This window comes from Salminus brasiliensis, chromosome 7 (genome assembly GCF_030463535.1).
Source record: "Salminus brasiliensis chromosome 7, fSalBra1.hap2, whole genome shotgun sequence".
NCBI lineage: Eukaryota > Metazoa > Chordata > Actinopteri > Characiformes > Bryconidae > Salminus > Salminus brasiliensis.
Window position 1 is genome coordinate 35,420,327 of NC_132884.1, and position 23,627 is coordinate 35,443,953.

At 41.5% G+C, this 23,627-nt stretch overlaps 1 protein-coding gene across 2 annotated transcripts; it reads right to left on the reverse strand.

Moving 5' to 3' along the window:
• Positions 1-1,848: 1,848 nt before the first annotated feature.
• On the reverse strand, positions 1,849-19,585 carry dctn2 (dynactin 2 (p50)). 2 transcript variants are annotated; one of them, XM_072684763.1, is made up of 15 exons: positions 19,412-19,585; positions 17,926-17,995; positions 12,859-12,872; positions 10,168-10,264; positions 9,995-10,056; positions 9,791-9,889; positions 8,456-8,616; positions 7,963-8,113; positions 7,088-7,153; positions 6,833-6,871; positions 6,578-6,655; positions 6,132-6,203; positions 4,687-4,789; positions 2,772-2,863; positions 1,849-2,655 (listed from the first exon to the last, which is right to left on the reverse strand). In XM_072684763.1, exons 1-15 carry the CDS (start codon positions 19,445-19,447, stop codon positions 2,569-2,571), a joined length of 1,227 nt encoding a protein of 408 aa, XP_072540864.1. In that variant the 5' UTR covers positions 19,448-19,585; the 3' UTR covers positions 1,849-2,568. The 2 variants fall into 2 exon arrangements, with proteins under 2 accessions (XP_072540864.1, XP_072540865.1); XM_072684764.1 differs by lacking the exon at positions 12,859-12,872 and having other exon boundaries at positions 17,927-17,995.
• Between the last annotated feature and the right edge of the window lie 4,042 nt (positions 19,586-23,627).

Here is a 23,627-nt window from a genome sequence, read left to right on the forward strand (position 1 = left end):
CAACTTCCTTTCCTTTGGCAAAATGGGTCAGAAGAGAGATTTGACGGGCTCTGAAAAGTCAAAAATTGTAAGATGTCTTGCAGAGGGATGCAGCAGTCTTGAAATTGATAAAATTTTGAATTGTGATCACCGATCAATCAAGCGTTTCATGGCAAATAGCCAACAGGGTTGCAAGAAACGTGTGGGGAAAAAAAAAGGTGCAAAATAACTGCCCATGAATTGAGGAAAGTCAAGTGTGAAGCTGCCAAGATGCCATTTGCCACCAGTTTTGCCATATTTCAGAGCTGCAACGTTACTGGAGTATCAAAAAGCACAAGGTGTGCGATACTCAGGGACATGGCCAAGGTAAGGAAGGCTGAAAAACAACCACCTTTGAACAAGAAACATCAGATAAAACGACAAGACTGGGCCAAGAAATATCTTAAGACTGATTTTTCTAAGGTTTTATGGACTGATGAAATGTGAGTGACTCTTGATGGGCCAGATGGATGGGCCCGAGGCTGGATCAGTAAAGGGCAGAGAGCTCCACTCCGACTCAGATGCCAGCAAGGTGGAGGTGGGGTACTGGTATGGGCTGGTATCATCAAACATGAACTTGTGGGACCTTTTCGGGTTGAGGATGGAGTGAAGCTCAACTCCCAGACCTACTGCAAGTTTCTGGAAGACACCTTCTTCAAGCAGTGGTACAGAAAGAAGTCTGTATCGTTCAAGAAGAACATGATTTTCATGCAGGGCAATTCTCCATCACATGCCTCCAAATACTCCACAGCGTGGCTGGCCGGTAAGGGTCTAAAAGAAGAAAAAATGATGACATGGCCCCCTTGTTCACCTGATCTGAACCCCATAGAGAACCTGTGGTCCCTCATGAAATGTGAGATCTACAGGGAGGGAAAACAGTCCACCTCTCTGAACAGTGTCTGGGAGGCTGTGGGGTCTGCTGCACGCAATGCTGATCATAAACAGATCAAGCAACTGACAGAATCTATGGATGGAAGGCTTTTGAGTGGTCACAAGGTGGCTATATTGGTCACTGGTTTGTTTTGTTTTTGTTTTTGAAATGTCAGAAATGTTTATTTCTGAATTTTGTTATATTGGTTTACCTGGTGAAAATAAACAAGTGAGATGGGTATATATTTGTTTTTTATTAGGTTTCCTAATAATTCTGCACAGTAATGGTTACCTGCATAAACTGACATCCTCCTAAGATAGCCAAATCTAAAAAAAAAAACAAAAAAAAAACACCCCAACTTATAAAAATATTAAGCTTTGATATTTGAGTATTTTGGGCTGATTAGAGCATAGTTGTTGTTCAATAATAAAAAGAATCCTCTCAAATACAACTTGCCTCATAATTCTGCACACACTGTAGATGCCCCGGTCCGGTGAGTCGACAGATCAGTGGACGGTCAGGGCATTTGCATGTAGTGCTGTTCACTTTCTATCCTTGGGGTTGCTGTGGCAGTGCAGTGCCGTCTGGCGTCCTTTGGGTGCCATTAATCCTCTGGTTGTGTTCATTTTTTAGAAAATGAAGACTTAATCTATTATCTTTCTACCTGCTATAGATAGATATATAGAAATATGGAGAAATACATAAACACCAGTAAAATCACTTTTAGTAAGTTACTATTGTGGATAAGCAAATCTTACCTAAACTTAGAGACCTGATTTACTTTGGTAGCAACCTATCTCTATATACAGACAAATATAAACATTAATGATTTTACTGCTGTGGATTAGCACATCTTACCTAAACTGTCTAAAGATTTGTTTTATTATTTATATTAAAGGATCAGACTGATTATCAGGGTTAAAAATCAAACAAATAAAAAAAAAAACAGTACAACAATCCTCAAAGCATGTTAAATTTATTCTCACGTCTGGAGAAAGACAACTGTAAGTCGTATGCATATGTCAAAAGCTGAGTAACCTGTGGAGATCCATTTCATAATACAATAACAGTTACAAGCAACTGAGTGTGATAACAGTTTAAAGTATACAGGCATTTATATATATATATACAGCATTGTTCAATGAGGACACATCTTCCCATAGACATTAGCCAAAGGCAGTGGCTCTTATGTGCATTTCATTCATGGACTCTCTTGGAAACTACCGTTCATAGAAAAGTTTAAACTAACATTTAAACATGGAGAGGCTTCCTACTCAAGGACGATAAATTACCACGGATCAACTTCAGTCGTTTAAGCCTAGTTAAAAATGATTTCCATGAATTGCAGAAAAAAAAATCTGGAATTGATTCTTTTAAAACTCCATCAGGAGTCAGGAGTGGAATTTAGGCAAGTGGTTGAGATGCATTGCAAACCACCTCCTCTTAAGAAAGAGAGCCAGAAAAAAAAGGGAGGTGCAAACAGTACTAGGTTTCTGTAGTGTTAAGGGGGGCATTTGCTCTCAACCTTCAACTACACCTTCATTTCCAACTTTATTTCCAACATTCAGCGTTGTGGAAGAAAAGGCTTACGAGGAGAAAAAGCACAAGATTTAAAATAAGGAAACAACCTTTTTGCACATCCCTCTATCTCTCTCTCTTCAGTTGAGGAAAAAAACAACTTATTTTGAGACTTTCTTCATCCTCTGTTCGAGTGCAGCGAAATTCTCTTCCACTGAGACCAGGTTCTCCTTCATCGTTTGCTGCACCTGTACACGGAGATGAAGAGTAGACTAATTACAGCACAGGGAAACAGGAAAGGGTCTCTGTGTAAGCTGGGGAATAAGTCATTACTAAATGCAAAGACAAGGAAACATGCAAGCACCTGTGTGAGCAACGTGCTGTTGTCCTTCAGCCCGTTGTTGATCATCTGCTGGGTGGTATCCAGATGGGTCAGCAGCTGCCCAAACTGCATAGCTGAGTGGAGCAAATGAAGTACATAAGAATCTCAGTAATAAACAACTATGAAAGTCAATGTAAAAAGATTTTATTCCAGGTCATTTTGGAGCATTTCTATTGGTCCATCCATTTACATTCCACAATGTAAAGAACAACTGCCAGATACACATTAAATCAAAAATGGAAAAACAGATAGACAAAGTTTTTGGATGACAGCGACTAGATTTTTACATAAATAAATAAATAAATAAATAAGCGGACGATGCCAATACTTAGACATTTTCATGATATACAATACACATCATCGCAGACAAAATGCATTAGTAGCACCACATTTTTAAAACTACGGCCCCATTATTCGAAACGTGCTGTCCTGTAATGAAACTGCATTTCATTGGCTTTGTACCTGTACCTGCACGCTATAGCCCAATCTAATCTAATGTGCAGCTGCTCAGTGTTCCTTAAGCACTGACTATATCCATGTTAATATATCCCAATACAATATACTGTCCTACTGGCCAATCATATATATGTATATATAGAACATCAAAAAACTCCATTACAATTATGGCATCCTGTGGCACCTGGCACCAAGACGTTAATAGCAGATCCTTTAAGTCTTGCCATTTGTCCATGACCCTTTGTTTACCAGTTGTCCTTGCTTGGACCACTTTTGGTAGGTACTGACCACTGCATACCTGGAACACCCCACAGGACCTGCCTGATGTTTTGGAGATGTTCTGACCCAGTCGTCTGGCCATCACAATCTGGCCCTTGTCAAAGCATCTCGGATTCTTAAGCTTGCCCATTTTTCCTGCTTTTTACATGTTTATAACCTTCAAGAACTGACTGTTCACTCGCTGCCTAATACACTCTACCCACAGAACGATGCCACTGTAGATAAAGATAGTCCAGCTTTTTTACTTTAGCTGTTAGTGGTGCTAATGTTAAAGCAGATCAGTTTATATTCAGTTGACGTAACAAGCATAACTGCTAGACTACACCCACATTAAGGCTTGTTATGAAATTATCAACCTGCACGCTTTCGAGACCCCTAATATGAGAGCATATTTACACTGTTAGGCTCTCAGGGCTGTTTAAAGAAGCGCCTGCCTATCACTGCCCACACACTTGTCTTCAAATGACATTTTATTCAAACACCACAAATAAAGGCAGTATCACTTGCGGCATGTGTGTCTTGCTGATCTCCAGCTACAGTGAACGCATTTCCATGAGTTAAACAGTAGGATAGATGGTTCAATGCAACTCCTTGTCCTTTTGTTTCCAAAACCTCTTTCCATGTTGCCTACTCGAACCATTTTTGCTCACACATCTCATTATCAACGCCCACGGCTCTCGCGCACGCTCTCTCTAACTCCAGGGAAGCGACTGCAGAAGTACATCATCATGTCACACAGGGAGAAAAATCCTTTTTAAAGTTGTTCACATTCTCAGTTTGGCAACTAAAATACCTACTCTAGCAAAATGTGGAGGTTTCTGTTAGGGGCAGATGTGTAACATGAGCTCTAGCCTTTATTTATCAGATGTGTTGGGTCGTAAGTTTTAAAGATAATGTCCAAATTGATGTGGACTCTCAACTTCAGCAACGTCAGCCCAAGGTGACTGCCCACTGCTCCAGATGTGGGTTCTCACTGCACTAATCACACGTGAGTGTATGTTTACTGCCCTTCCCTTGTACTGCTAAAAAATGGTGATGAACGTTTAAATTTAAAATGTTGCACATTTTCCATCAGTTGTACCCCGAGTATACACCGCACAGTGACACAAAACCCACATTATGATGAGACAGGGAAATAACCTAGAACAGGGAGGAAGAATACCTTGCTCATGCAACTCCTTAACAGCTATCAGTCTTTGGACCACCTGAGGGAGGGAGGTTGCCATGGCATCCCATTTCTGCACCACATCATATAGCTGGGACACCTGAATGAGACACAAACGATCCAGGCCCCGAGAGGGATCAGCAGGAGTTACACCTCTAAACATTTATTCATCATTCTCACTTCATAACATTTGCCTTACGACTCAACTTCTACTCAACATTTCTAACATATCTGCATCGAATATATCATTTCAGCCTCATCACTGCAATGTGCACAGTAGTCAGATCGCAGGATGTGCAATGTCAGACTATATGACACACATCATTTTACAATTATTGAAACATTCTACAGTTTAGCTGCTTGAAGGAAGACGCACACTGTTCTCATTTTCCATGCCTCATCTACTAGAGGCAGATTATATCTGCCCAATATCATTTATTTTACTCCTATATTGGCTACACAGAGTGCAATTTCTGCGTTTAATATCATAATCTATATCACTGGAAAAAAACGCAGCCTCATTTTTCCTTAATATTGTGCAGCCCTAGTACCTAATCTCACCACCTATACCAATTGTAGCCACTTTCATATTTCACCACTTCCGCATTCCCATATTTCCCGCGCCCCCCAAGACTAAGTGAAGCTGCACTCAGAGAAGTAAGACTATAAAATAGGAGTATTACATTTGTGAATTTCATGACAATAGACCTATTTTTCACGATTACATATAATCACTGATCAACTAGTAGAATTCTATCGGCGGACAAATTTAATATGTGGTAGAGAACCAGCTTTTAGAGTCTCCTAAGGAAATGTTAATAAACCAAGCTTTTCTGGAGTGTAGTGGGCGGTCATACTAACACTACAGAAGCACAAAAACATGGAAATACACCTAGTTAATTCATCCAAACACCTTCGCCTGTTAGTATACAGAGCAGAACCCACTTAATCTTATTGAATGGCAAGCAGAATCTGTAAAATATGGTAATCAGGCATAAACGCAGCTGTGGATTTTGATGATCAGCGAGTGATATTTCATAATGAGGCACATAATTACCTCGTACCCTTCTCTTTTTAAAAATTAAGATTTTAACGTACATGCTGTGAAAAAAATGGCGAGATTAGGCACAGCTACACTAATGTTTACAACGCAGATTAACACTTCGAAACACTGAATATTAAATATTAAGTGTGCAAAACAAATTCTCTTTCATTTTCAAAGCCAAACAGCAATCTGAATTTAGGAATTGCTGATGCCAACCAAGTGGAATGGAATGGAATATTCTGCAATATACACTAAAACATTATTGGACATTTAAGTCAAAAGAAGTAGCAGTCTAGATACCAAAAGACATAGTGACCTAATAATGTTATATTTTACTCTTGCTCACTTAAGTAAGGCTACTAGACAACATGTGCTCTGTTTGAGAACATAAACCCACCTTGTTTTGTGTTTCAGCATCTTCAATTGCAGCCTTGTGCTTCGCTATTTCATTCATCTTCCCCAAAACACTCTGCAACACAAGCACAGAAGCAAAACTCCATCACTCAAACAGCACACTCAGATAAACAGAAATAAATAGACTCAAGCAATTCAAAGCCCACATATCTCTACATACAGGAATTCACCTGCTCAGAAACAATCAGCGGCCAGTATATGACCACTATTCTCATATCCAACTCCTCATTACAGGATGCTTTACTGAGCCGCACACTGCGCCTTAGATGAGGCACCTTAGGTCAATACCAATCAATACCGTAGTAACTCTTTCCAGAACCTCCCAGCAGTTTCTTCCTTTCTGTAGGCAAGGTTAATCGGCAAAAGCTCTTACGAAGGATTGGGCAATTGCCCTTGTTGGGGTAAATCACTTTTAGTAGTCGTGATTACCTGCAGCCTAGCTTCAACCTGGTCCAAAGTGGCAGCGTCCAGAGCACTGACTCGAGCTTCCAGCAGCTCCATAGTCTCCTATAGGAAGGGAGAGAATGAGGACGGGTTAGAAAGGTCCCGCAGTTGTAAATGTAAAGAAACTAAAATACACCAAGAATGTGGAGACACCCCTTCTCAAATTAACGGGAGCCAAACAGAACAGTTATAGGTCACAAGTTCTGTACTAGTAGTAGTAGTAGTAGCAGCAGTACTCACCATTACACTTGCTCCCTGAAGCCCAGCATTGAGAGGACCCTGTCAGAGAAAACACAACTGTTCACAGACAAATACTTGAAATGTGCTTAATATAAAATTTGCTTAGTCATCCTTTTAAAACGCAGGACGAGGATTTCAGATAATGGTCCAGACATGACCCAAAGTGATGAGCAAGTACTTATCAGAGCGATGCTACTCAGCTTGAGAGCAGACGGAGTACATAGAGAATGCGTGTGACGAAGAAAGTTAACGCACCTGTTTATCTGAGCCTGAGCCCACAGCAGTCTCCAAGTCCGCCAACCGCCTCTCCAACTCAGCTATCTGCTCACGGGGGGGAGAATTAATGAGACCAATAACATTATTTAACACGGCTGATAAAGTTAGAGCATCAAAGCAGGGAGGCACAATAATACTGAAAGCATATCAATATAAAACTATATGGCTTTAATAATAATAAAAAGAATAATCAGCATCAGACAGTCATTGAAATTTGACCAATATTTCAACTGACATTCACCAATGTTTCCAATGATTTGTTCAGTTTAGGAGGATAACAAGCTCCATCATTATAAGAGCAGAGCTGTGAACAATTCTGTGCTTTAAAACCACAATGAATCTGATATAGACACCTGGTGAGGACTTTTGAGGACAAATCTCAGAATGCTGATCCTAGTAGACGGCCTAAATTGTGAATTTTATAAACGTTTATATTAGGGGTGGCACAGTGCCACTTTTTCCATCTTCTAAGCCAATACGGCAACCTGAAGTATCTGCCAATACTGACAGCAATCCGATACCATCTTTGTCCCTTCTCTTAACCCTTATGCTAATTTGTTGTCATAGTTTTTTTTTTATAGTTTGCTGTAACTTTATTCGCCTAAAGATCCCATAGAATTAATAAGAAAAAGTGTCCCATATATATATATATATATATATATATATATATATATATATATATATATATATATATATATATATATATATATATATATGGGAATATTGGTGCACCTCTACTTTACATACAGACACATAAGCAAGGATGAACTAATAAATATTGGCAAAAATATGATCAGCGAATCCCTAAATGCAGTTGCATTAGTTCTAACATTGTAGTGAAATTCGTGTCTTACCTTGGCAGACTCAGTGAACCGTTCATGTTCAGGCCGGCTGTGCAGTTCGTACAGCACAACTCCATCTGGCCCTTTGGGTCCTGATCCCTTCCCCTCTCCCCCTGAACCAGTACGGATCCCTCTCGCCACCTCCAGCTGAGTCATCAACCGCCTAACAAACACACACGCAGAGGTTTTTTAAAAAACATAAATAATAAAATATCAAAGGAAAGACTCAACCTTGTTGAACACAAGCAATCACAATCAGCAGTGATAAACTCAAGTGAATAAAACACCACCTCTCAGTTTCTTCCCTTTTTCAAGCATTCCATTTTTTTTATTGTTTTTTTGCTTCATTTGCTAGCTCTCAGCCATCCTCAAACATTCCCACCTCTACTCATGGATGGTAAGAATTTATTTTATAGTGATCCGAGACCAGTGTGTCCGTTTCTGAAACGATGGCTAATAAAACTGTTCCTGGATTACCATAAAAAACCCACCCCTAGGTACTCACTTGGCGAGTGCTCCATCTGGGTCAGCCAGGTTGATGTGGGCATTTGGTCCCAGCAGCGAGTCCAGGTGGGCTGAGACTAGCTGCTGTTTGAGCTCAGCAGCTCGCTGGGCCAGAACCACAGGGGTGAGACGCTCTTCAGCACTGCTCTCCTTAGTGCTTACCTGAAAAGATGCAGCCACACACAGAATGGTAAACACAGAGCACTCGTTCACACAGACTAGAATATGTTTTCGGAGAAGAACTCCCAGCAATATACAGCTAGGGTGGAGTTTTTAGGTAAATTAATGCTGTAGATCCAGTGGATAACAGTTAGTTCTTTTGCACATTTTTCTTGTGTTTTAATTTTTTTCTTGAAGTCCACGTACACCACTTGTTCCAAATACGGTTATTCTTTCTAACACCAACATTTTTCAAGCTCCAGAGCTGAAACACTACAGACGAACTACAATGTATAAGGATAGGCTACACTACGGTAAGCTGAATAGGTGGAGATGTGTACATTAGTGAAAACAGGCTGTTTTTGCAGCTTAGTTTCCATGTTTGTAGTTTCTATATGCACTGGGGAGTGAACGGCTTGTTTTGAAACTTAACAGAATTTACATACTACAAACGTATTTAAAAAAGCAAAGGACATTCAGTTGATAGGGGCTCCTTAAGCAACTAAGTACAGAATGTGTAAACACTATGTTTCAGAGTTTAAGATAGATGTGCGTAAAAACCAGAGTTAATAATGTTCTCCTAAATCAAGACTGTTTTGGGAGGATCATACCGTATCATATGTTTACCTGAGAATGAGTATCTGTACATGGTAGTCTAAATGTGTGTGGGGGTGTCTGTATTCGTGCACATCAGAGGTTCTACTTTTCTTGCGCTCAGCAATTAGACTTGAGACAATTGGATGTTCTATCAAACACATATACTCAAAACAAAAACTCTATTGGGACACCTACAGGCACATCCCATTTTAAACCTTACTCTGTAACTTTAAGTGGTCTGCCACTTTGTGCCTGAGTTGCTGTGGTTCCTAAACGCTTCCACTTGGTTGTTAATAATACCACTCACAGCTGATGGTGGAATATCTAGCGAAGACATTTCACCACTTTTACATCCTATTACAGAACCATGCTGGAATTCAGTGCGCTCCTTAGAACCACCAATTGACTGTCTGTCATGGTCAAATTTTTTATAAATCCCAGTTTTCAAAAATAGGTGTGACTAATATAGGGCTTTGGCCCCATATAGTCCCAATACTATCGGATCCACAATGAAAAATGAACAGAAAAAGCAAATGATGTGGAAAAGGTAGTGTTGTGCATTCATGTGTTGAACCCCAACCTGAATGTGTTCCACCTCCTGTGTGAGCTCCTGAATCTCGTTAAGAAGCCGCTGGTACTTTTGCTGAGGAGTCTCCTTCACCCCACAGCCCTCTGCTAGCTAGAGAGAGAAAAAAAGAATAAGAGAGAGAGAGTGTTAATGAGAGGACAAGCTGCAGTCTAACAGGGGTCAGCTTTAATAGTAAACACTGAAAGGTAAACTTACAAGCTCATATTCTCCAGACTCGTAGCCCACTCTGCGAGCCTTGCTGATGCGGTCCGAGAAGTCTGAGGCCAGACAGGTTACAGTAATGAGACGGACACAGGAAACACAACCATTAAGATTTATGATTTCACATTACTAATTAGATGTGGACGTGCAGCAATTATCTTTCTTACCGAGGCCCTTTGTGCCGACACGTTTGTCTTTGAACTTGTCATAGGCAGCGTTGGGGTTGACCACAATGCGCTCCACGCTGTCACTGCATAGCTCTTCCTATTAAAGGATTGAAGGGGGGGGGGGTCATACAGGGATGGAAAAATGTGTGTTAAGAGTTGTTTCACAGCAAAAGGAACCCCAAAGACCATTTTACACCAGGAATTAAAATGCCTTTTAGAGAGTGTATATGCTACTGGAGTGCCAAGCCACTTAAAAGTGGTTGTGACTACAAATAAAATTACCTACATCCATGCCAGCAGTCACTATTGTCCTTTTGTTAAGCACAAATACACAGAGAGGCACTGATGATCTCATCACAAACCTGTCTACCTCAGGAGAAGGCTAGGCACAGTGTGGATCACATTAAGAACCTTAATACTATTCTTCTTGTTCAAAACTGGCATAACCATGTTATTAACGTTGCTGTTTTTTGTGCACAGGTTACACAACTCATTTTAATTCCAGATATAAAAATGAGCCCAAAGGTACAGGACACGAACACACACACACTTTCAGAACGATTTGAGCATGCAGTGGTTAAGCCAAACTGAATTTCACATAGTGATTTTGCAGAGATCACTGAGATTATGTAGTAATTGTGTAATGAGGACAACTGTGTAACCTAAGCCTGGGAATACTGATTTACTAGACAAAGGTAACCCTAATCAAGATGCTGGTCTCAGCTGATTTCACCTGAAATAATTATAATAAACAGCTGATTAGTTGATTTCAACATCCAATTCCCAATCATTCATTCCATGTCTCTCTCACGTTTAGACACACACTGAGGCAAAGAGACCTGTGGGAATACAAAACTGGATTCTTGGACTTTATCACTTGATACAGGGTTCAGTTTACTACTGCCCCACGCTGAGCAGACCAAAGGCCCTGTTCACACCTGGCATCACTATATGTCCTGGGTGATCCGATCATAAGGGGCCAGCACAAAGTACAGATGTGAACGAGGTGCAAAGCGTCTTGAGGACACACTGCAATACGATCACTCAGAGGTGGTCACAGACGCACCTGACCACATTATTCTTGTACTGCTAGTCATTTCGAATGGAGAGTGACAGCACTAACGTGCACCATGCCTCTCTCCTAGTGGAAATAATATGGTGAATCCCGGTCCAGAGGAATAAAGCGTGTAATAAGGCGTTTACTAGTTCGAATCCCGGTCATACTGCTTGCCATAGGCAGCTGGAGCCCTGAGAGAGCACAAATGGCCTCGCTCTCTCCAGGGTGGGTAGATAGCACTTCTACCCAGTTCGTAAAAAGGGCGATGACTGGCTGGAAACCTGTCGGAAGAGGTGTGTTTTGGTCTTCACCGCCCCACTGTCGCGAGCAATGAATGTAGTAGGGGATAATATGAATCGGTTGGGTAACTGATGATCCAAATTGGGGAGAAAATGGGTAAAAATCTTAAACGTAATAAGCGGCCACATGAGACCCATTTGAAATGTCAGATGTGAACGGCTATGCCCTCGTCTATGCGATCACTTGTGATCAGATCACCAGAGATGCAGATACCAATACCAAGTGTGAACGGGGTCAAAGCTACTTCTTAAAATAAAATGAAGCCGATCTACTTAGTTGAGGAATCCAGTTTTACATAGCCCAGCAAGGACAGGCGCTGGAACAAATCTCACACACACACAAATTTAGGGCTCAGAGAAAAATGGATATGGTGTGCAAGGTGAAGACACTGACTGCACAGGTATTATGAGCTTTGGCTTTGCACTAGGGATGGCAAGATACCACTTTTTTCCTCCAGCAGTATAGGTTTTCTGTTTTGTCTTGCTTTTGTTGTTTCTACTCGATTTTGGAGCACTGCTGTCAGGATTTGATTTCATTCAGCAACAAGAACTTTGGAGGCAGGATGTTGGATGATTACCACCCTGCTTCATCCCATAAGTATTAAACGGAGCACCATCATTCCAGAAATTGCAGTTCCACTGCTCCACAACTCAATGCTAAAGGGCCAGGTGTGGGCCACTATAGCATTAGATCAGGTGCCAATAGATTTGTGTTTATCTGGTCAAGAGAGTCGGTATTGGTAATATTTCTCTACAGGGACCAAACAAGCGTGTGTGCATTTGCACATCTGTGTCAGCAACGGGCACAATTTCAAAGTAGCTGAAAGCACTCATTAGAAGGGCTGTCCACAAACATTCACTTTAGGTTTTGTGGCTCCGTTCTATTATTTTTTAATGCCAGATTTGTTTCAGAACTACAGAGTGCAATCTCCCCCCCGCCCTCATATCTGCTGATATTGACCAATAAGGATATCTGTTACCTGATCAGTGCCATCTCTAGTTTGCTCTCAATTACAGGTTAAACGGTGAAAAAAAAAAAAAAACAGCCTTATTTTACTACAGTGGAAAACTACAGATGCTGAGCCAAATGTGCAGTATGTCTTGGTTAGCACTGAATTGGTAAAATGAGGAAGTTTGGAAATGTGGGTGACAAACAGCTTCACAACAAGCCAGCAAACAGTACAATAATGATAGAAAGATGCACTGATAGCAAAAAAAAACAAAAACAAAAAAACAACAACTTGTACACAGGCACTCAGATAGACATAGGGGCTGATTTTGATTAGGCTGTGAGGAGTAGTTAGATGTTAGGGTTAGAATCACTCAGGCTCTTACCAGCTCCTTGGGTTCCCAAAGACAGTTAGAGAAGGGGAAGAAGAAGGAGAGGAAAAAAAAAGGAAAAGTAAAAGAGGGAGAAAAGACATAAGGGGAACATGGGGAAGGAGGGGGGAGGGATAAGGAGGGAGAGCATTTGAGGGAGAGAAAAAGAGAGATAGATAGATATTAATGTGGTTATCACATGACATGCACAACAGGAGCTGGTGACGGCGAGAAAGAGAGGGCTGCTTGTTGTAAGCATCACTGTTGTTAAGTATTCATCTATTCATCGTGTGGCCTTTCTTCCTTTCCCCACCCCCTCAGCGCAAAGAGGCATTAGTTCCAGTAGCTTCTCACACCACAGAACAAATGTGTTTGAGATTACATTGCAGCCGCGTGTCCCTTCTCTGGTCCTGGAGCAGCACTGGCCTGCATATATTCTCCTCGAACAGACCCACTTCAACTGGAGAAGGGCTTTTTAATTAACCTATTATTTGGATCAGTTGTGTTAGATCAGACAAAACATAAAGAGGTTTACTCCAGGACCAGGTGTGTGAATGACTCCGTCACAGTAAGCCGCATCCGCTCAGGGAAGTGCTTCACAAAGCAAGATTTCTCAATAAGCTAGACAACTTAACCCAAAAGTGAGGGTTGACCAGTCGGAACATCCCTAACCATCTCCTATGAGTTAGAATTGACTTTGTGCTTAAAGGAGGGGTCATCGATTTTAGCAGAAGTTAGCTCAAGCTGCAATATATGGACAAAAGTATTGAGACAATATTATATTTCTTCTGAAATCAAGAATATTAATAAAGAGTGTATTCTGCTTTTTTGTTGGAGTAACTGTCCAGCAAAGGCTTTCGACTAGATTTTGGAGCACTGCTGTGAGGATTTGCTAGCATTCAGCAGCAAGAGTGTCAGTGCGGTCTGAATGTTGGATGATCACCACCCCACCTCACCCCAAAACTCATTCCAAAGGTACTGGAGGGAGCACCATAATTCCCGGCATTACGCATGGTGCCAATAGGTTTAAGTTTATTCACTCCAGAGAGCATCCTATTCTTTTGGCAATACGTCTCAACAGGGACTAGACGAGCTGTGTCAGAAATAGTTGTAACTTATAGTAGCTGAAAACAGTGTAGCTAAAGAGATGGGAATAATACGGGAATGACATCAATATCAGCAGATTAATGATGTTTAACGTTTAATGACAGACACTGTAAAGATTACATATTTGACTAATATTTAAAAGCAATATTTTATTTAAATTATTTTCTTTAAGCAACAGCGTCGTGATGCTCGGCTGCTACACAAACATTTTATCAAATGTATTTGTAATAAACACTGCATTTATATATTACACTTACTCATTCATGCAATGAACTAATAAGCCAATCTTGTGGCAGCAGTGCAATGCATAAAACCATGCAGATACATGCCAGCAGCTTCAGGTAAAGTTTACAACAACCATCAGAATGAAGGATCTCAGTGATTTTAAGCGTGGCATGACTGTTGCTGCCAGACAAGCTGGTTTGAGTATTTATAGACTTCTTGATATCCTATCTCCTCTGACAAGAGAGGCGAATAGCTAGACTAGTTCGAGCTGACAGAAAGGCTACTGTAACTCAGATAACCACTCTGCACAACTGTGGTGAGCAGAAAAGCATCTCTTGAGGCAGAAGGGCTACAACAGTAGAAGACCATGTGGGGTTTCACTTCTATCAGCCAAGAACAGGAAGCGGAGGATGCAGTGGGCAGAGGCTAACCAAAACGGGACAGTCGAAAATGTGATATGTAGCCCGCTCTGATGAATCTTTACTTCTGCTTGGTGCCAACAGCTGGAATCCATGGACCCAACCTGCCTGGTGTCAACAGCCCAAGCTGGCAGAGGTGGTGTATTGGTGTGCAGATTGTTTTCTTGGTATACTTTGAGCCTGTTAATACCACTCATCACTTGACTGCCACAACCTATTTGAGCACTGTTGCTGACCATGTGCATCCCTTCATGACCAAATTTTACCCATCCTCCAACAGCTACTTCCAGCATGATAATGCACCATGATACAAAGCAAAGGTCACCTCAATCTGGTTCCCTGATCACTTCAGGGTTCTTCAGTGGACTTCTTTCCTGGTCTCTAAATCTGAATCCAATAGAGCACCTTTGAGATGGTAGAACAAGAGATTCACAGTGTGAAGGTGCTCCCAAAAAAATTGTCAAGATCTGTGTCTCAAATTAATGTATTCAACATCTTGTGGAATCCATGCCATGAAGAACTTAGACAGTTTTGAGAGCAAAAGATGACCCTACCCAGTATTAATATAGAGTTCCTACTAAATATGTACTATTGGTGCATTCCTACCTAGCTGTTAAAAACTCAAGAGACCAACAAATATAGCATCTTCCTTAAGAGTTCCCTTTAAAGTCTGATCTCCAAAACACCCTGTCTAACAGATACAGAGCAATGCCAATCTCCACGCCCTTCAACTGCCTTAGCTCTCTTCAGCACTTGAAAGCCACACCAATGATCCTTCTTGTCTGGTATTGTTCTTCACTGTCTTTTTTGATTTGCTTCGAGGTGTATCCAGGTTCGAGGTTGTGGTAAAATTATACTAGTGTTGCTGTTTCTGCCTTAATTTCTTAAAGAACTCACCAGCTGTTGTAATACATCACCATAATCTTCAGCAGTAAGGTTACTCTATGGCTCCTAGCTATGTGCTGTGAACATTAAATTATGGACCAGCAGGCAAGTACCTTGTCCTCATTAGTTTAATGTTGGGAGATCCACTTAGCTTGTTTTCCACTCCGTTTACAGAGCCTGGGGCTCTCACCGAGACCATGTTTTTAAATCTCTGAGCATATATTTTATTGATGCAGCCAGAACATGAAGAGAATTTTGCAGAAAAGTGTTCGGACTTAAAATGCAATGACCCCTGCCGTTAAGACAGCCATCTAGCTGAGAAATCTGTGAAACACTCCCCAGGTACGCAAAGCATAGAAGGTAAAAAAAAAAAAAAAAAAACACATACAGAACAAACAAACAAACAAATACAGGCTTCAGAAAATGCAGCAAGTTGTAGGCCGGTCCATGTTAGAAGGAGAGCCGAGGAACCTTATGTGCTGTTAGATGCAGGCTAGGCGACAGGAGACTGGATGCTAGTCACAGACTTAAACAGCTGTGTGAGCTGAAAGAGAAGGATGAAAGGACTGAAGCACTATCCCCTTCAGATCAGAGAAACAGCAGGTGCTACACATATGGAGCTTGCACTGAAGGCATGAGGCAGTTAGTGAAAGAGCATAAACACACACACACACACACACACACACACACACACACACACACACACACACACACACACACACACACACACACACACACACACACACACTCTCGCTTTTTTTTTTTGTTGTCGTTTGTTGTTTTTTTTTATACACTCGCGCTCACAAAAAGCATTCTGCCTCTGATTTATGACATGGTGTCTAGACCTATCAGGAGATGGTATCTTAGGTTTATATGAGAGTATCTCTACATCAGGTAGGCATTAAAACTGTGAAAGAAATGGTTGTCCTCCAGTAATACAATCTACATGTGCATATAATCTAGCTAAAACACTACAGCCGTTTTTTTTTTTTTTTTTTTTTTTTTTTAATTGGACAGTGCGGTGCGAAACAGTATGGTTACAAATTCATTCTGTATTGCCAAGTAACTTTGTTGGCTTAATTTGGTAAACTTTTATGCCATGGTACCACACAAACTGCCAAACATGGGTAAAGCCAAAAATAGAGAAGACCAAACATCACAGAACTGCCATTACTGAGGTAAAACCCTTTAAAAATATATATAACAGCAGCTAGTTATGTCTCTTTACATAAGACTAGATATGTCACTGCTTTAAAACCATCTAATTCAAAAGTACTCAACTAGTAAACTCTTAACTTTTTTAGTTTATTATTCTTTAATTAATTACAAACCAAAATCAAAACTGAGTATGGGGTTCTGTAATGGTGTGTTTTCTGCTTGTAATGGATTACAGACAATTACAGGCAATACAGAAGCTCTGAGATTATTAACATGCATACATGCATGAGTAAAGCCCAGCTCAGAGGACCATTTTAAAGGCCAGTAGTGGCTCTGTGATTAAGAGCACTGAGGTATTGATCATACAGAGTTGTGGGTTTGATACCCAGGTTTGATATGCTGCCACTGTTGGGCTCTTGAGCAAAGTCCTTAACACCTCTGCTCCTGGGGTGCCATAGCATGGCTGGCCCTGCACTCTGATGCTGGCTTTGTTAGCTGGGATAAGCGAAGAGAAGAATACCATTGTACTGTACATGCATGAATGACAACAAAAGCTAATTTTATGAATTAGTTAATGTATTTATTAATTTAGAAAGCCAATCGACAGGATAGATTTTGGAACAGGCATGCTTATTGGGACAGTAAATTATTGATTTTTCTGATACAAGTCCTGACAGTGTCACATTATGACAGTAGTGGGTTTTCAGGCCAGTAATGCAAGCTAATATTCAGCCATATATAAACCAATTGAGGAAAAGATGGATCAACATTGCTGCTACCGCACGGCACTGTTTACTGTTAACACAAGTGTCGCATGAAAAAATCATATGATCACCAGAGGACCGTACTCTACTTTCACAAACGAAAGGACACGGACACTCAACCAGAATACGAATACTTCTAAATTTGGATTAGTAACCATACTGTGCTGCACTGTCCGATAGAAAAGCACCATGAGTTGCACAGAATGAGAACTAGAATCAAGCACATTAGAAGAAATCAGGAAGAGATCAGAAAAGTCAGACAGCTCCACGGCTCTACGATTGATCGTCCCCGATTGAAAAACAGGAGGGAACAAGATTACAACCCATGCAGTCACTTCGGCAGAAAAGGAGGACCTCTTACTTGCACAAACTAGAGTCCAGGGCGGATCAGAACAGGGAGGGTGGGTGGGTGTTGTGACGAGGAGGGAAAGTACTTATTAGGTTAGCTGTGTGTCAGGAATGAGCATACCTTCAATAAAACAGCTCAAACGACAGCCCTGTGACTTTTAAGTGTTGATCACTCACCGACTCAAACTGTGCCTGGTCGTCCTCAGGCAAGTCGCTGGTCTCATACACATCAGGCTCGTTGAAGGCCTGTGGGAAGATGATGATGCCATTCTATTAGTGGGTAAAACTCTTTCTAAGAGATTCAGAATAAAAAGAGAAGACGGTCAGGACTTATGAAATGCCCAAAAGTACCCAGACATGCCTTTTAATCAGTGATTTAACTAACAATGTAACTAAAGTGTCACTATAACCTCACTTAGAGCTGAAACGCTGCTACCGGAAATAGGGAAATCCACTGAATACATTTGTACAGAGCCGAAAAAGGTTAAAAAAAATTATATTCAGAGAGATAACATGATCTCTTGATTTAATTATGAATTTCAATTAGGAAGTTTAGAGGAGACACTTTAGTTAAACTGAGGGAACGGTTTATCAAATGAAATGAATCATTTATAATAGCAAATAATTCATTAATATTTCCTAATAATGCTCTAAATATTATTTTCCACCTTGATACTTCAGGGACATCATGCATTTGAGATGAATAGGAGTGGTGTTTATGGTGATATGCCAGATGCCAGGTGATAAGGCCATTTCTGGAGCATCTACTCCAGAGTCACTAACGCTCTCCTGACTGAATGCAATCAAATCCTCACAGCAATGCTCCCATCATCTAGTTTAAAGCTTTCTCTAAAGATTAGAGATTGTTACTAGAGCAAAAGAGGGAACATACTCCACGGTGATGTTCTATATTTCAGGAGAACCGTTTTTTTGGACATGCAGTGTGTGGATGTTCAGCTCTGGTGAAGTTGTTGACCTCCGGGGCCGCCGCCCTTCCACAACACTGCCTGCCAGCACGGCAACTGCAGGGCCGAGAGGAGGGCTCACTTACCTTCGTGCTGTTTTAGGAATAAGGGCCCTAACTCAGAAGTTAGCAGGGAGCTTGGTTTCACGGTGTGTGTTTTATGGCAGGTACTGTTTTAGCTGGCTAATAAGCTGCTTGACCGAGGCCAAATGTACCCCCTACCCCCAGCCCTGCCAAAACAACAGCATGCTGGTTAGCTAGCTCGCAGCTATCCAAACTAAACCCTGGCACTAACACTACCACACGAGGTGATATCCGTACATTTTTAATAGGAATTTTGTGCATAATTTGATTATCATTATCTTTAATAGGTGAGGTTATCCAAGCGCTTGTCCCACTGCATTGTCTTCAGCCGGCTTTTCAGGGAGCAGACGGGCTGTCGGGCTAACGCCAGCGCTCTATTAGCTACCCCTTTTTAAAGACACCGTCTGCAAAATAACCCCCCAAAACTGCTGTATGTGTCCCAACGATATCGCCACACGCATTACGTTCATTAAACGTCCGTCAGAATTTAGCTAGCTAGCTCAGAGTGTGGGTAGCTAGCTAGCTAGCACCAGCTAACAGTTCCTTTAGCCAAACGGAACAAGGCACCGTTAGCATCATGCTAACACTGTGCTGTATTAAATGATAAGACTTACGATGCCTGGCAAGTTGGCGTATTTCGGATCTGCCATCGCAACCAAGAAGAGAGATTAGGATCGCCAGTGAATGACTCTAATATTGCTGTTTCTGATAATGTCCAGCTTTAAAAAGGGCGTTTATTGTTGCAGAGAGAGAGAACTGAGTCAGCGACCTGCTGACAGCAGCGAGAAACCCGTGGAAGTCTCGCGCGAACTGCAGCCACAGCCCACCTCGGCAAAGGCGCTGCCCAGTTTAACCAGGCCAGTCACACACACACACACACACACACTGCCCAGTTTAACCAGACCAGTCACACACACACACACTGCCCAGTTTAACCAGGCCAGTCACACACACACACACACTGCCCAGTTTAACCAGACTAGTCACACACACACACACACACTGCCCAGTTTAACCAGACCAGTCACACACACACTGCCCAGTTTAACCAGACCAGTCACACACACACACACACACACACTGCCCAGTTTAACCAGACCAGTCACACACACACACACACACACTGCCCAGTTTAACCAGGCCAGTCACACACACACACTGCCCAGTTTAACCAGACCAGTCACACACACACACACACACACACACACACACACTGCCCAGTTTAACCAGACCAGTCACACACACACACACACTTCCCAGTTTAACCAGACCAGTCACACACACACACTCCCCAGTTTAACCAGACTGTTCACACACACACACACACACTGCCCAGTTTAACCAGACCAGTCACACACACACACACTGCCCAGTTTAACCAGACCAGTCACACACACACACACACACTGCCCAGTTTAACCAGACCAGTCACACACACACACACACTGCCCAGTTTAACCAGACCAGTCACACACACACACTCCCCAGTTTAACCAGACTGTTCACACACACACACACACTGCCCAGTTTAACCAGACCAGTCACACACACACACACACACTGCCCAGTTTAACCAGACCAGTCACACACACACACACACTGCCCAGTTTAACCAGACCAGTCACACACACACACTTCCCAGTTTAACCAGACCAGTCACACACACACACACACACTTCCCAGTTTAACCAGACCAGTCACACACAAACACACTTCCCAGTTTAACCAGACCAGTCACACACACACACACACTGCCCAGTTTAACCAGACCAGTCACACACACCCAGTTCAGTTCAGCTGAAAGTATATTTGTCACATACACGGTACAACTACTGGTAGTGAAATGCTTTGATTACTGTCCAGTCACATGAAACAATAAGGATGAAAACATGTAAAATATAAGAATTTTTAAGAAAAGTAAAAATTAAATAACAATATTATACAGAATAATTTTCTGTATATATATATGGGGGGTTTAATATATTAATCTGTATTAAAGTGTCCAGAGCAAAGTCCTGTGTGTGATGTATGTGCATGGGGTAATCCTAGTTTCAAGGTATAACTGGTAGTAATAAAATGCTTGATTACTGTCCAGTCCAAGGAACCACATACCACATAACCAAGGAATAATGTATATAATATGTATATAAAATGTAAAAATGTATATAAGAATTAAAGAGATTAAAAGATTAAAATAAAATAAATGTCATATACAGGATAACTATATATATATATATATATATATATATATATATATATATATATATATATATATATATATATATATATACAGTCATGCCCGAAAGTATTCATACCCCTGTCAAAGTTTGACTTAAATTTACTTTTATTTAACCAGAAATTATATTTTTGCCTGGAAATGACACAGGCATCTCCCAGGAGATAACATGATGATGTACAAGAGGCATCATTGTGGGGAAAAATATTTCTCAGCTTTTATACACATTTGAACAAAAAGTGGCATGTCCAAAATTATTCATACCCTTCTCAATAATTAATAGAAAAGCCTTTATTGGCTATTACAGCAATCAAACGCTTCCTGTAATTGCTGACCAGCTTTTTGCATGTCTCCACTGGTATTTTTGCCCATTCATCTTTAGTGATGAGCTCCAACTCTTTGAGGTTCGAGGGTCTCCTTGCCATCACCCTGATCTTTAGCTCCCTCCACAGATTCTCAATTGGATTCAAGTCAGGACTCTGGCTGGGCCACTGCAAAACATTAATGTTTTTGTCTGCTAACCATTTCTTCACCACTTTGGCTGTGTGTTTTGGGTCGTTGTCGTGCTGAAATGTCCACCGGTTCCCAAGGCCAAGTTTCTCTGCAGACTGCCTGATGTTGTTGTTGAGAATCTTGATGTATTGCTCTTTTTTCATGGTGCCATTTACTGCGATCAAGTTCCCTGGTCCATTGGCTGAAAAACACCCCCAAAACATTAGGTTCCCACCACCATGTTTGACAGTGGGGATGGTGTTCTTAGGGTTGAAGGCTTCTCCTTTTTCACGCCAAATGGTGCACACATCATTGTGGCCAAACAATTCAATTTTTGTTTCATCTGACCATAAAACAGAACACCAGAAGTCTTTTTCTTTGTCCAGATGAGCATTTGCAAAGGTCAAGCGGGCTTTTGTGTGCCTTTTCTGGAGAAGTGGTGTCCTCCTTGGCCTGCGTCCGTGGAACCCAGCAGTGTGCAGTGTCCGTTGAACTGTCTGCCTTGAGATGTCGCCACCAGCAGAGTCCAGATTCACCAGGATGGCCTTGGTGGTGATCCTTGGATTTTTCTTCACCTCTCTCACTATTCTCCTGGCCAGCACAGGTGTCACTTTTGGCTTCCGACCACATCTTCTGAGATTTTCCACAGTGCGGAACTTCTTGTATTTTTTAATAATACTTTGCACTGTAGCCACTGGAACTTGAAAACATTTTGATATGGCTTTATAGCCCTTTCCTGACTTGTGAGCGGCCACAATGCACAGCCGCAGGTCCTTAGTGAGCTCCTTTGTCTTAGCCATGACTGTCCACAAATCAACTGCAGAGAGCTGCTGTTTTTCTCCTGTTGAGTTGATTAAAACAGCTGTTCCCAATGAATCAGGGTAATTAGGATGCTTTAAAACAGCTTGGACTATTTGGAATGGTATAGAACTTTGGATTTTCCCATATACTGTGACAGTTTTCAAAGGGTATGAATAATTTTGGACATGCCACTTTTTGTTCAAATGTGTATAAAAGCTGAGAAATACTTTTTCCCACAATGATGCCTCTTGTACATCATCGTGTTATCTCCTGGGAGATGCCTGTGTCGTTTCAAGGCAAAAATATAACTTCTGGTTAAATAAAAGTAAATTTAAGTCAAACTTTGCCAGGGGTATGAATACTTTCGGGCATGACTGTATATATATATATATATATATGGTAGAAATGTCTATTCTTTAGTAATATACTGTCCAATGCCCAGTGCAGAGTCCCGTGTGTGATGTATGTATGTGTGATATGTGTGTATGTGTGTTTGTCTTCAGGGAGTGAAAGCACTTCCCTGACCGCAACAGAGAGGAGTCCATTGTTGGGAATGTTGAGATCAATCTCCCTTGCCTTGGTCCTGGGCCGCTGGTATTAGATGGTTCGCAGGTACCCAGTTTAACACACTACCCAGTTAACCAGGCCATTCACACACACTGCCCAGTTAATCGTTTTACCATGAATGTTTTTTTATTCCTAATAAAATATAATCCCCTTGCTAAACTACTAAACAAGAGAGTGAAATAGTAAGTGAGTTACAACCCTGCAGAAGAATCCAGCTGGTTTTAGGAGTCTTGAAAAGCTGGTCATACTGGTGGACTATCAGGGACAGGTCGGTTATGTTGGTGGACTAGCAGGCTGCATCGTTAGGCGGTGGGTAAGCGTGGCTCCCCAGCTCCGATACAACAGACGCCTGTGCTGACCAACATCACAGCTAGGAGTGATTTGAGGAGGAAGTGCCATCAACCCAGCTCTGAGAGAGCAAGGCCAATTGTGCTCTCTCTGACTCTGGTTGCTGATGGCAAGCAGCAAGCAGTACCATCTACAAGTCACCTCACAGAAACACACACACACACCTATACAGAGTAGGCCAGATGTGGCCTCCACACATATCACATGTTCTCTCTTTCACAAATAGTTCTTTATTCTCAATTGTGTGAGAAGCTTACTTGCTTTTCAGACATCTCGGAAAGCATCAGACAGAGGGGAACAGGAACGTGAGGCAACACAGGGAACAACCACAGGGTGTCCACCTAGCCTTTAGATCTCAGGGTGCTGGCCTCTTACTCGTTCCCAAA